This window comes from Equus przewalskii, chromosome 10 (genome assembly GCF_037783145.1).
Source record: "Equus przewalskii isolate Varuska chromosome 10, EquPr2, whole genome shotgun sequence".
Lineage (NCBI taxonomy): Eukaryota > Metazoa > Chordata > Mammalia > Perissodactyla > Equidae > Equus > Equus przewalskii.
In genome coordinates this window covers 44,632,215-44,646,731 of record NC_091840.1, presented here as the reverse complement: position 1 = coordinate 44,646,731, position 14,517 = coordinate 44,632,215, and the positions used below count along the sequence as shown (strand labels likewise).

The 14,517-nt window shown below is 42.7% G+C and overlaps 1 protein-coding gene across 1 annotated transcript in view; it reads right to left on the bottom strand.

Moving 5' to 3' along the window:
* Nucleotides 1–14,517, bottom strand: part of VPS53 (VPS53 subunit of GARP complex) — a 138,138-nt gene continuing 123,621 nt past the window's right edge. The window contains exons 20-22 of the mRNA XM_070562842.1: nucleotides 5,309–5,446; nucleotides 3,663–3,767; nucleotides 1–3,149 (exon numbers count right to left, since the gene is read on the bottom strand). Coding sequence (XP_070418943.1) covers nucleotides 2,979–3,149; nucleotides 3,663–3,767; nucleotides 5,309–5,446 — 414 coding nt within the window. The 3' untranslated portion in view covers nucleotides 1–2,978. The remainder of the gene's footprint in view (nucleotides 3,150–3,662; nucleotides 3,768–5,308; nucleotides 5,447–14,517) is intronic.

Genomic DNA, 14,517 nt, shown 5'->3' with positions numbered 1-14,517 from the left:
TTTATCAATTATAAATTACCAATATTTATTTTAACCAACATAAAGTGACTTCAAAGTTTTTTTGTTTTTTTTTTTAAGGGGCTAGAGAAAGTGGGGGGAAGGGATGGGTACAACATCTAACAGCTGAAAAGAGAGTTGTTAGCTATTGTTTTTATCAATGAATGCTCCTTTATACATGTTATTTTGAAGTGACAGTAATAAATAAACATTCTGTTTGGGGCTTGGTCATCAAAACAGGAAGAATCCTCATCAGTATGGTGACAGCACGACTTCCGGCACGGTCCCCACCATCAACACGAGTTTAAAATTAAAGCTGCTGGCTATCAGCAAAAACTCTTTACCATGTTGGTAACAGCTCAACTGTACAGTAATTACACTTGCTTAGACAGCCAGGAAAAATATACATTTATGAAAATGTGCTACAGGAACCCTTCAATAAAGCAAATTTCTCTCTATTGCAATGGTTCTTAACAAAGAGTAAACATTATAATCACCTATGGAACTTTTAAATCTATATGCTGGGCCCCGCTCCAGACTTACTGATTCAGAATCTCCAGGCATCTGTATTTGTGAAAAGGGCCCCAGGTAGTTCTGATGCACACCCCGGGTTGAGAAACACGCTCTGTCTTTATAGGATGCATACACAGCATTCAGACCCCATCAACGAGACGTTTAACATAACTCCTACTGACATCTGTTGGCTCCTTGGAGATTACTGACACTGTAATAAATCAAGAATACAACTTCCCTGGCTGTGACCACCAACTGGGGAAAACAGCGGCTTGACATCTCAATGCCATTATGGAGACGTCCAGAAAACGACTCCTCACCAATGAACCAAAAGAGAAATGTGGATCTGTAAACACCAAGAGTGACAAGAACCAGGTGCGGGAGTCCACTGCCTCTCTCAGCTCCCCAGGTTGATGACAGAGGGCTGAAGTCACTGTGCTGTTTGGAGATGGGCCCACTGCCCCTTCTTTCAAGAACGGGAAGAGAATGTTAACCTCAATTACGGCGGGCTGTGTAACTCCACTGGAGCAACACGGCGGCTGCCCGGGCAGTGAAATCTCTCCACTGAGCTGTCAGGGGCTCTCCTAGTCCCCTCCCTACGCTTCCTGCACTTTTCTATCTAGCAATCTTTTCCGAATAGAGCTCTGCTAAAGGCCGCACTTCTGTCTTCCACCACTTACTTTCTTCTCAGTGTTCTTGAGTTTGAGATGCTTAACAGATAAGTCATGCTGATTAGCAAGAATAGGCTGGAGGCTGACAGAGAGGGAAGGGCAACAGTGCAGGGTGGTTATAAGAAAACAAGAAGGGGAGAAATAATCAACATTTCTGGTCAGATTTTCAAACCTTAATGTTTCCTATTCTATGGCTGTCACAGCTTTATGGATTTTCAGGAAACTTCCTCTATCCTATATGTGCATTTTTGAGTGCTATTTGATATCCCGATTTTATCTGAGGCCTGTTACGTATATTCTCTGTAAAGGGCTCCACGTTCCCCCTTAGCCTTCTCCCCGCCTGGCCAATGAACTGTTCATAATTCCTGAACAAAGGCTGACACTAACAGCAGTTACCCTGAGGCCACGGTCACGGTAAACTGAGGCTCGGTTCCCATGAACCAGGTGAATCAGGGCAACTACCCGACAGGCTGCCTGTTCCTGTGATGCAGGAAGACGCGCGAGAACTGAAGCTGTTCTGAGGCAACTCTCTTCTGCAAAGCCAAGAGCCCGCGGTGGGCAGGCTGGGCAGGCCAAGGTGCATTCTGGGCTGTGCCAGGTTCTGAGGCAGTGCTTAAGGTCAGTAATTTGTTTCTTAGGTATCCGTGGACCTGGATTCTTTCTCGTTAGTAATAAAGTAACATGTCGCTCTGGTATTGCATGTTACCTTTGTTCTCTCAGATGATTCTAGAAAGGACACTGGATTTGAAAATGAATGGGTGGGAAGGGGACTGAGGGTGCAGGCCTCCTGGGCTGTCCTACGGCTTTATCTGAGGCGAGAGCCTAGGAAACTTTTTCTAGGAAAACTTCCTGATTTCCCTTTACAGAGTCGATCCTTCCCCAGAAGTCAGGAGCAGAGTGCGAATAAAGAGACGGAGAAAAGAATCTGCTAAATCGTGCACCAGCTGTGCCAAGCAGAACCCTCCCTCCAAGTCAGGTATGGGTCTGCCCCCACGCCCAGGCCAGGAGTCCCCGGCAGAAACGACACCTGCTTCGGAGGCTGGCACATACAACCCTCCTGGATGAGGGACACAGAGGGGATCGCTCCTTAGACGTATACACAGAGGGAACCGGACATGACTGAGAAAGGAGGACACGGGTAAGTTGGCCAAGTCAGGAAAAGTACCAGAAGCACGTTATGTACCAGGAAACTGAGATTTACATGGAAGAATGCTCCTGCTTCCAGTGCCTTCATAAAGAAAGCCTAGTTTCCTACATCTGTAATCTGCCACTTCATTAACTCGGGCCCTAGAGCCAAAGCCAGAGAGTGGGGAGGACAACTCCCAGGGTCTGGCTGCAGAGGAACTTCAACCAGCAGCAGATGGAGGAGGGGCAGATCCGGGCTTTCTCACCCGAGTTGCCCGGATGGGCGCATGGTAGGCAAGAGGGCCACATGCCAGAGGGTGTGGCTGCGGAGGTGAGGCTATACTCACTACTCAGTGACTAATGGACCAGTCGAAAGCGGTCCGAGGAACAGCAAGTGGAGCACAGGGACCTTGCGTCCACTGCCGCCGCTGCTGCAGGAATCAGACACCATCTAAACAGCCTTTTTATAACCTACCCTTACTCAGCTTCTCCGATCAGGACAGGAATTAAGACAGGGCATGGGAGAGACACAATAACAACCCAAATGTCCCAGGAAGTTTCAAGATCAACTATCGGAGAGGCAGGGGGAGCGCAGGAGAGGTCGGGGGGCTTCCAGGGAGCTGAGTGCTGGGGGTCACCGGACAGGAACAACAGTGCCCTGTGTGTGTGCTCCTACAGTCTCTTTTTAATTAGTTTCTCGAGTTTGCGGATGCGAGATGACTCCTGTTCTGGTGTGGGAGCCAGCAGAGACAGTGAGCTGGAGCCTTCTGGCCCTGAGGGTGGAGTGGGGAGCCTCTGGCGGAAGAGTTCCAGCATGTTGCTCTGCTCGCTCCTCTTCAGCCCCTGAGGTTGAAAGAGAGAGGAGGATAATCGTGAGGTCTGGCCCCAGAAAGGCCTGAGGGGGAAGCGCAGCATCTGGCATGCTGTTAGCCCAGGCTCTGCAAACAGTGTAATGATTCTGGGTCAGGGATGAATGCTTTCTGCAGGGGAGCTACCCGCCCTGGGGAGTAGCCTGGGAAAGAAGCAGAGGAAGAAAAAAGGGGGAGAGGAGACGTGAGAAAGAAGGGGTTGAGAGAGATGAAAGGGCAGGTCAGCAAGGTGGGGCAGGGTCATCCTCCTCCCCGTTCCACGCCTGCTGCTGAGCAGGGTTCTCGACTGGGCAGGAGGTACCATCAGGATCAGGAAGCCATATGCCCGGCATCCTTCTCCTCAAAAGGCTTCTTAGATCCGGTTTGCAGCGTGGGCAACCACATGAACTTTCAGAAAGCTCCCCAGGGGCCCTATCCCACCCCCCAGTTAAGAACTACTGAGTGTAAGAAGGATGAGCATGTGGACAAAACAAGACATGGAGCTAACCTTCATGTCCAGGATCTTCTGGAAGGTTTCTGTGTTGCAGTCTGTAAGGAGTTTGATGTAGTTGTCAACGAACACCACCAGCGGTTCATGGGGGGCCATCACCACCTACCAAGGGAGAGAGGCGAGAGTGGGCCCTCAAGGAGCCTCAAGATTGGAGGGCAGGGGACTGTCTCTCCTCCCTTGCAAGCTGACCACAACATGGACTCTGCAAGATGTCCTTACGCAGCAGCAACCCAAACTCAGAAATGTCCTGATGGCCTAGTTCATGCCAACATTCAACGGAGCAAGGGCTCCTGAATCGGCCAAACCATTAATACCACCTGGGTTGCTTTTCAAGCGCAGATTCCTATGTCCCTCCTCTGAGGATTCTCAGTCCGAGTGCCTGGGTGGGGTCCCGGGTGGTTTTTTAAATATCAGGACCCCCTGGGACACACTTGTTAGAGGGTCTCCCATTTGAGACAATTGGTGGGTTCGTGGTACCTGCTCCCTCTGTCTTGTGATATGCACTCTTCCTGAGGAATGGGTGGCAAAAAGCACTGATTTAAGTGGATTTTCTCAACAACCAAAACCCCCAAAGCTGCCTCACTCCTTTCAAGTCTTAAAATCTGGAACTTCACTTAACTACATTCAATTAATATGCAAACAGAAGGAAAGTAAAGGGCATCGCAATCCTCACAGTCGTTTCCATTTGCTTTTGTAACGCAGCATCTGATTTTCCTCCTCCAGCAGACTGGTTTTGTTTTGAATTCCTGACAACGTAACTCAGAGTGGCAAGAAGTAGTTCACTCACAAATTCTCTGCAGACACTTCGTAAACTGCGCCCTCCTCCCTGGTGAGTGACCCAGCTGGGGAAGAAACTGATTCGGCTGCTTCCAGTGTCCTCAGGCCACAAGCTCAAGGTTAGTGCAGGACCCTCACCTGGTCCCACCAATGTCTCAGCTCCAGCTTTTACTTTTGACTCCTGCCATGATTTGAGTCATTCTCTTTGGAAGACAGACCTGAAGAGCCTGCAGGCCCTGGACTTTTAAGAGCATTCCATGAGAGTTCCATTTGTTCTCTCGCTTTCTCCCAAATAGGTCCCCTCTCTCCTCAACAAGTACAGGTGGAAATCAGATACACGTGCTCAAGGCTTCAGAGATTCTCAACATCACCACCCCACATGTAGTATTTTGTTAAATGGGGCTTTAGAAAACCCATTTGCTGACTAGAGGCAGTTACTGCAACATGTGTTGGGAGTTCTTGTAAAGTTGCAGAATTTAGAAAGCAAAGAGGCTTATGTGGAAGGGAGTAACTGATAGCTGGGCCGGAAATTCCTGCTGAGAGGCAGGGATCCCTGACTCAGACACTGATTCACAGCGACAACCCCACCTAACCTTCAATCTTGGCCAAATCTTATTACAAGAGAATCTCATTACAACGAAGAATTCACTTGTCAGAACGAATCACTGATGCCCAAGTAACTGTCCACTGACTGTCAACAATACCTGATGAGGCCAAAATCGAGTCCAGCCAAAGAATGCGGACAGCCCTGTGACAGTGCGGGGGATAGGCCCTAACCTGCGCTTTTGAATCCAGCACTCCCGGGGTGAAGGGATCAGATAACCAGCCCCTTTAAACAGAAACCCTGAGGAAGACACAAACCCCACCTTGAGGATCATCTCGGCCCGCGTCATGCCTTTCACAACAATCTTAGTGTAACTGGCAGGTGCTTTCCTCACCACCTGCGAGCCGATGGAAGGCAGATCGAGCAGGACCATCTTCAGGGAGTGGGTGTCCAGCAGCAGCTGCGGGAACAAAGCAGACTATCAGTAGCCACTTCACACAGATACGCCTAGCGCGCCCCTGCTGAGCACTAACACCGTCCCGATTTTAAATGTACTACGGCTCACTGGAGAAAATTCAGAAGATAAATATAAAAGGAAAAACGTTAGTTATAACTCCTATTACCCAGGACAAAAAGAACAAGAAGTCACAGGTAAATGTAGAATTCCTGCCAGTCTGTGTGTGTCTACAAAAAACTAGAATTATACTGTTTATATAGTTTTATGACCTGGTTTTTCCACTTAATACGTGAGGCTTTTTGAATTCTATTTTCCCATCTTGGCAGTCTTTTAAAAAGGTCATGATTTTTAATGGCTACACAGTACTCCATGGTGTGTGCGTAACTTTAACATATTTAACCATTCCCCTGTAATTTGCTTCTAGATTTTATTATAATGAATACAGTGATGAACAGCTTTGTACATATAATTCCAGGCCTATCAATGGCATTTCCTGAGGAGAGAGTTTCAGGGACAGATCAAAGGATAAGAACATTTTTAAGGTTCTTGATACAAATCTTGACCTGCCGTCCAAATGGAATGTACCTATTTACATATCCGCCAGCAGTGTGCACCGCACCCTCATCAGCACTGAAAACCATCAGAAACATCTGGCTCAGGCAGAAAAGGATAACTCAGTATTGCTGTATTTTGAGTTTCTCTGGATGTAGAAGATTAAAACAAATTTAAACATCAGTTTCTTGGCAACAATCTGCCTTTTTCTTCTCTTTCTTTCCTTTTTTAAATTCTCTTGGATGCCAATTATTTGGAAGGATCTCAACTTTCCTGACTGCCCACCAATTGCCAGGACTGATGGGAGGAATATTTCATCTCATTTAGTCTTTACAAGACCCTGCCTGGTCGGTATTTGTTGTTCCCATTTTATACATGAGAAAACCAAAGTTCCAGAGGTTAAACAACTTGCTGAAAGCATCTCACACTCTGGACGGGGGTTCCTGCTGCCAGGGTGAGTCCACGGGGCAGGGCCGGCTGAGAGCTCACGCTGTTTCCTTGACTCCGCGTGGACTGCTAACCTGCTGCTGCTCTCGGCAACCAGGTGGCACAGAAATGGCTGAAGCCTGGAAGGGTATATCAACTCTGGCCTGTTGAGAGTTTAGGAGAAGAGACTCATGCCCACCAACCTGACAAAGGGAGGATGGGGTGACAGTCTCACTACCACCACCATGACAACTCTGATGGTCAATCTTTTCTTTTTTTTCCTTCTCCCCAAAGCTCCTCAGTACATAAGTTGTATATTCTAGTTGTAGGTCCTTCTGGTTGTGGCATGTGGGACGCCGTCTCAGCATTGCCCGATGAGTTGTGTCATGTCCGCGCCCAGGATCTGAACTGGCAAAACCCCAGGCCGCTGAAGCAGAGTGTGCGAACTTAACCACTTGGCCACGGGGCTGGCCCCAATCTTTTCTTTTTTTAATGTATCATACATTTATTTACAAATATTTTATAACTGTATTTTTTATGACTGGTTTCCTTCATAATTTTTATAATTTCAGTATGATTTTTTCCCTTTATAATCCTTTGTATCTTTATATATATATTTTTTTAATGGAGGTAATATTAGTTTATAACATTTGGTACACATATTTCAGTTTCTGTGTAGACAACATTATGTTCACCACCCAAAGTCTAATTACCATCTGACATTGTACACAGGTGCCCTTTTACTCCTCCTGCCTTCCTCCCTCCCTCCTCCTCTGGTAACCACCAGCCTGTTCTCTGTATCTGTGTGTTTACTTGTTGTTGCTGTTGTTTTTATCTTCCACATATGAGTGAAATCATATGGTATTTGACTTTGTCTGACTTATTTCACTTAGCATAATACCCTCAAGGTCCATCCAGGTTGTCATAAATGCCAAGATTTTATCTTTTTTATGGCTGAGTAGTATTCCATTGTATTTATATACTACTACTTCTTTATCCATTCATCCATCGATGAATACTTAGATTGTTCCAAGTCTTGGCTATTGTGAATAATACTGTGATAAACATAGGGATGCAAACATCTTTTCAAATTACTGTTTTTGTGTTCTTTGGATAAATACCCAGAAGTGGAATAGCTGGATCACATGGTAGTTCTATTCTTAATTTTTTGAGGAATCTCCATATTGTTTTCCATACTGTCTGCATCAGTTTACATTCCACCAGGAGAAAATGAGGGTTCTCTTTTCTCCATAATCTCTAACACTTGTTACTTCCTGTCTTTTTAATAATAGCCATTCTGACGGTGTAAGGTGATATCTCATTGTAGTTTTGATTTGCATTTCTGTAATAATTAGTGATGTTGAACATCTTTTCATTTGCCTGTTGTCCATCTATATATCTTCTTTGGAAAAATGTCTGTTCAGATCCTTTGCTCATTTTTTAATTGGGTTGTTTGTCTTGTTGTTGTTGTGAGGGTCAATCTTATGTTTTGGACAAGGCCTCCTATGCTATATCTGCCACTGCCTGTTCTCGGAAAGCCTTTCATAATCATTCAAGTAGGGATAGAATGGGTTCCCTTCAGGCCCTACAACACTCTGCATTCTCCCTGTACTTTGCTATGCACAGGAGAATTAATGCCTACAGAAAAGATTAACTCATCAATGAGAGACACTATTGATAGTCACGATGATTATAAGTTTGACAATGGTATAAAAGTTTGGAGAACACATCGATGTTTTACTTGGAATAAGTTGGAAACATTACTCTCAAAAAATGGTGAGGTATCAACAAGCTGATTCTAAAGTTTATATGAAGATGCAAAAGACCCAGAATAGCCAGCACAATATTGAAGGAGAAGAACAGAGTTGGAGGACTGACACTATGCAACTTTAAGAATTACTATAAAGCTACAGTAATCAAGACAGTGTAGTACTGGTGAAAGAATAGACAAACAGATCAATGGAGCAGAAGAGAGAACCCAGAAACAGACCCCACAGACACAGTCAAGTGATCTTTCACAAAAGGACAATGGAGCAACGGCTTTTCAAAAATGGTGCTGGAACAACTGGATATCCACATGCAAGGAGAACGAATCTAAACACAGACTTTACATCCTTGACAAAAATTAACTCCAAGTGGATCCCAGTCCTAACTGTCAAACAAATAACTATAAAACTCCTGTAAGATAACATAGGAGAAAACCTAGATGATCTTGGATATAGCGATGACTTTTTAGATATAAACACCAAAGACATGATCCATGAAAGAAATAATTGATAAGCTGGACTTCATTAAAAGGAAAAACTTATGCTCTGCGAAAGACAATGTCAAGGGAATGAGAGGACAAGCCACAGACTGGGAGGAAATATTTGGAAAAGACACATCTGATAAAGGACTGTTATCCAAAATACGTAAAGAACTCTTAAATCAACAATAAGCAAACAAACAGCCTGATTAAAAAGTGGGCCAAAGACCTTAACAGACACCTCACCAAAAAAGATGTACAGATGGCAGACAAGCAAATGCAAAGCTGCTTCACATCATACGTCACTAGGGAAGTGCTGCCACTATACATCTATTAGAATGGCCAAGCTCTGGAACCCTGACGACACCAAATGCTGGTGAGGAAGTGGAGCAATAGGTACTCTTATTGCTGGTGGGAATGTAAAATGGTACAGCCACTTTGGAAGCCAGTTTGGTGGTTTCTTCTAAAACTAAACATACTCTTACCGTGCAATCCAGCAATCACACTCCTAGGTGTTGACCCCAAGGAGTTGAAAGTTTATGTCCACACAAAAACTTGCACATGGATGTTTTTCACAGATTTATTTATAACTGCCAAAACTTGGAAGCAACATGTCCTTCAGTAGCTGAATGGATAAACTGGTACATCCAGACAATGGAATACTATTCATTGCTAAAAAGAAATTAGCTATAAAGCCATGAAAAGATATGGAGGAATCTTAAATGCGTATTACTAAGTCAAAGAAGCCAATCTGAAAGGGCTACATACTGTATGATTCCAACTCGATGCCATTCCAGAAAAGGCAAAACCGTGGTGACAGTGAAAAGATCAACGGTTGCCAGGGGTTGAGTGGAGGGAGGGATGAGTGACAGTACTCTGTATGATACCACAATAATGGATACATATCACACGTTTGTGCAAACCCAGAGAATATACGACACCAAGAGTGAACTGCAATGTAAAGTTACAGACTTCGAGTGATAATGATGTGTCAACATAGGTTCATCAATTGTAACAAATGTACCACTCTGGCGGGGGCTGTTGATAATGGGGGGCGGGGGAGCTATGTATTTGTAGGGGCAGAGGGTATATGAGAGCTCTCTATACCTGCCCTTCAATTTTGTGGTGAACCTTAAACTTCTCTAAAAAAGAAAGCCTTAAATTAATTTTAAAAAATGGTGAGGAAGCTACGCTAAGGAAAGAGTAATTTCATGCAGTAAGTAATGTGGCTAGTCAAAGGCTTAAACTCTAGACCAGGAAAGTGCTAGGGCATTTTGGACCTTTCTAGGTTTCCAGAGATGAAAATTCTTATTCTCCTAGTATCTGTTTTTTGAAAAGGCAAAGAGAAAGGTACTCAAGCATGCAGAGGAGAGATGAGCATAGACTGCCCAAGGTCCATACAAAGAGCCTGCCATCAGAAGACTTCCCAGAACACTGCCCCACTGGAAAGGACCACTGCTCTTCCTGAGGGAACCAGCACCTGCCTCTAAAGAAGAAGTATGCCAGATTCCAGGTAGATTAAAAACCTAGATATAAAAAGAAAAACTTTAAGAAGATTATTTTTATTACATATGGGTAGAGAAGAATGTGAAACACAGGAAAGACTGAAAAATCTACTACCTGAAAATAAGTCTATATCAAAAGATACATAAACAAAGTAAAAAGACACAAACCAGGAGAAGATATCTGCAATAGTGGCAAAGGAATAATATTCAGAACACAGAAAGATTTCTACAAATTAGTAAGAAGGCGGCCAGCAATCCCGATAGCAATAACAGCAGGGCAAAGATCTGAACAGGAAACTCACAAAAGCGGAAACTCAAGTGCCCACAAGGCATGTGAAGTGATCCTCAACCTTATCAGTAATCCAGTAAATGCAAATTAAAACCACAACTGTATACCATTTCATACTCATCAAATAGGCAAAAGTAAAAAGGCTGATAATACCAAGTGTTGGTATGGATATGGTACATTGAAATTCATACTTATGGTGAGAGTATGAATTAGTTAAAGCACTTTTGGGGAAATTCAGTAATATTTTCTTACTTGAAGATGAGCACAACCCATAACACAGTACCCATACTTATATCTTTTAGAGATACTTATATCCTTTAGAGAAATTCTTGCCCACATGAAAAAATGTTACTTGCATCCACTGCTTGTAAAAGCAAAAGACTGGAAACAACTTCAATGTCCATCAACAGTAGAATGGATAAACAAATGATGGCACATGCATGCCATGAAATATGATACTGAAGTTAAAACAAATGAACTGAAACAATATCAACATGGATAAATATCAAAAGTCAATATGTTGGGCAGAAATAGAAAGTGGGGAAATGATATGTATAGTACATATACATATACATGTATATATAGTTTATATACAGTCATGCGCCACTTGTTTTGGTCAATGACGGACTGGATATACGACGGTGGTCCCATAAGATTAGTACCATACAGCCTAAGTGCAGAGTAGGCTAGACCATCTAAGTTCGTGTAAGTACACTCTATGATGTTCACACAATGACAAAATCACCTAATGACACATTTCTCAGAAAGTATCCTCATGATTACGGGACGCATAACTGTAAAGCTTAAAAATATGCAAAACAAAATCACATATCATTTGTGAATATATACACGTTATGTATCAAAACACACATGGGAATGACAAAAACCGAAACCAGAACAGTGGTTCCCTCAGGGCATGGAGGGAGGGGAACGGCAGGGCAGGGGTCACAGGGGCTTCAGCAATAACCACACTGATTTACTGTATATAAACAAGATCTAAACAAAATGTGACTGAGCTGAGAGGTAAGCGGGTATTCTTGACACTATTTTCTACATTTTTATTAACTGGAAATATTTCTTTCTTCTTCTTTTTTTTAGTATGCTATTTGAAGCCTGGTGAGGATTCAACTTTATCTTCCATGCAGCAAACTTCTGGAGCCTTGTCAAAATCAAAGCCACGTCTTAGCATTATTGGTTGGTAGGAAAGAAAATCAAGCATTATATATTTAAAAATATGGGGATACCTCCTTTTTCTAAACTTTTCTACTTCGCAGAGATATATTATATGCATAAATAATTGTATAGTCTTAAGTGACAGGAAGAGTTTTGAATGGACCAGACATAATTCTCCAGTGTCTCCCGGATTTTGAGACATGACATTTTCAATCCCTGGCCAGTCACAATAAAATTCTGTCCTCACCAGACACCCGAACAGATGGAAACCTTGGTCTCAGGTTTTACAAATAGCAATGCAGTCAGAAAAGGCGGGAGCTAGTCTGACAGACTTAGCAGCCGCCCGTGGGAAGTGAAGGTGAAAGGCCCCATTTATCATGAAAATCTGCTGGTTTTCATCTTTGAAAATAGTTATAGTGCACCTCCTTAGGCATGAGGCATTGGGTAAGAGGTGGCCATCAGCCAAATCTCTTTGAGCCTCAGAGATACTTCTTGGGGTGGTGTGGCTCATGTTGATGGGCTACTGGCGTGCAAGGTTGGCCAGCATGCCATGCCCGAGAAAGGTCATCACCCAGCGATGGAAAGCTCTGAGTGGTTCACTTCTTGGAAAGCTTCCTACAACTCTTAGGCGGACACCATGATATCACTGGTGATGAAAACCTTGAGTAGGTAAGATAAAGGTACACTCTTAGAAGGTAAAGAACCGCCTATACTCTAAGCTCTTCAATGAAGTGGCACAGAAGAGACAGTTCAAGATATGAGGAATGGATGGACCAAGGTGGGGACATGCCCTCTTTCTCTTTTTCTTTTCTTTTTCAAATAATTTATGTATAACTTTCATATAGTAAAGTACACAAAGACCAAGTAAGTAGCTTGATAAACTTTTACATATGTATACACCCTACCGCCTAATTCAAGATACAGGACATCGTTAGCATCCCAGAGGGCTCCCTCATGTTCTCTTCCAGTCAATGCTCTCCCTTCCTTCCCAACAAAGGTGACACTCTTCTGTCCTCCATCACTGAGGATTAGTGTACTGGTCATTAACCTGCCATAAACATTCTTGTACATGTCTTTTGGGGGGTCACACGCCCTCATTTCTCTGGGGTGGAATCTGCTTGACTGTAGAACGCCTGGATCGTGGGGCAGGCAGATACTTCGCTTTAGTAGACATTGCCGAACGCTTTTCCAATTTGGTTGTGACAACTTCCATCCCCATCAGCAATGCATGAAAGTTGTCCTTGTTTCACATCTTCATCGACACTTGGTATTGTTGGTCTTCTTAATTTTAGCCGTTCTGATATCATTGAAATTTTAATTTACCTTTCCCTGGATGATTAATATACTTGTTGGTTTTTTAGAGATCCTCTTTTTGAAGTGCCTATTCAAGTTTTTTGCCATTTTTCTATTGGTTGATCATTTTTTTCTAATTGATTTGTTGGAGTTTTTTTTAAGTAATTTTTTCAACTTTATTGAAGAATAATTGTCAGATTTAATTGTATTTATTTAAGGTGTACAACGTGATGATATTATATACATATATATTGTGGAATGATTACCAAGATCAAGATAATTAAACTCTTTCTGTGTGTGTGGTGAGAATGCTTAAGATCCACTCTCAGCAAATTTCAAGTACATAACACCATTTTATGAATTATAGTCACCATGCTGTAGGTTAGTTCCTCAGAACTTTTTCATCTTATAACTGAAAGTGTACACCCTTTGACCTGCATCTCCCCATTTCTCCCTTCCCCCAGAAACTACCATTCTACTCTCTGTTTCTATGAAATTGTTTTTTAGATTCCACATATAAGTGATATGTTTTTAAAATATATTTTTAGAATATGAGTACTTCGTTAGCTATATGTATTGCAAATATTGTCTCCTGTTCTGTGGCTTGTCTTTCTATGAAAAGAAGTTCTTAATTTTAGGTACTCCAAATAATCTTTTCTTTTACGACTAGTACTTTTAATGCTTTGTTACGGAATTTTTGTCTAACCCAAGGTCATAAAGGTATTTTTTTATGTTAACTTCCAGAAGCTTTATTGTCTATCTTTCACTTTTAGAGCTATGATCCACCTGGAATTAATTTTTTTTAATTAACTGAGATATAATTCATATACCACAAAATTCACCCTTTTAAAGTGTACAATTCAATGTCTTTTTAGTATATTCACTAGGTTGTGCAACCATCACCACTATCTAGTTCCAGAGCATCTCATCATCTCTCAAAGAAACCCCATACCCATTAGCAGTCACATCCCCTTCCCTCCTCTCCCCTAGCCCTTGCCAACTATTGATCTACTGTCTGTCTTATGGACTTGCCTCTTCTGGACATTTCATATAAATGGATGTATCTTGCTTCTTTCACTCAGCATAATGTTTTCAAGGTTCATCCATGTTGTAGTGTGAGTAAGTACTTCATTCCTATTTATGGCTGAATAATTGCCCCTTGTAAGATTATACCACATTTTGTTTATCCATGTATCAATTGATGGGCATTTCAGTTGCTTCTACTTTCCGGCTATTAGGAATAATGCTGCTATGAATATTTGTGCACAAGTTTTTGTGTGAACATACTTTTTCCGTTCTTTAAGTATATATCTAGGAGTGGAATGGCTGGGTCATATGGTAACATAATTTATGTTTAACTTTTTGAGAAACTGCCAAACTGTTTCCCAAACGGCTGCACCATTTTACATTCCCACCAGCAGTGTATGAGGGTTCCAATTTCGCCACATCCTCACTGGGACTGATTTTTGTCTCTGGTGTACAGTAAAGGTCAAGATTAATTTTCTCCCACATGGATATCCAATTACCCAGAACTATTTATTGAGAAGACCATCCTTTCCCAACTGAATTACAGGGCCACTTTTGTCATAAA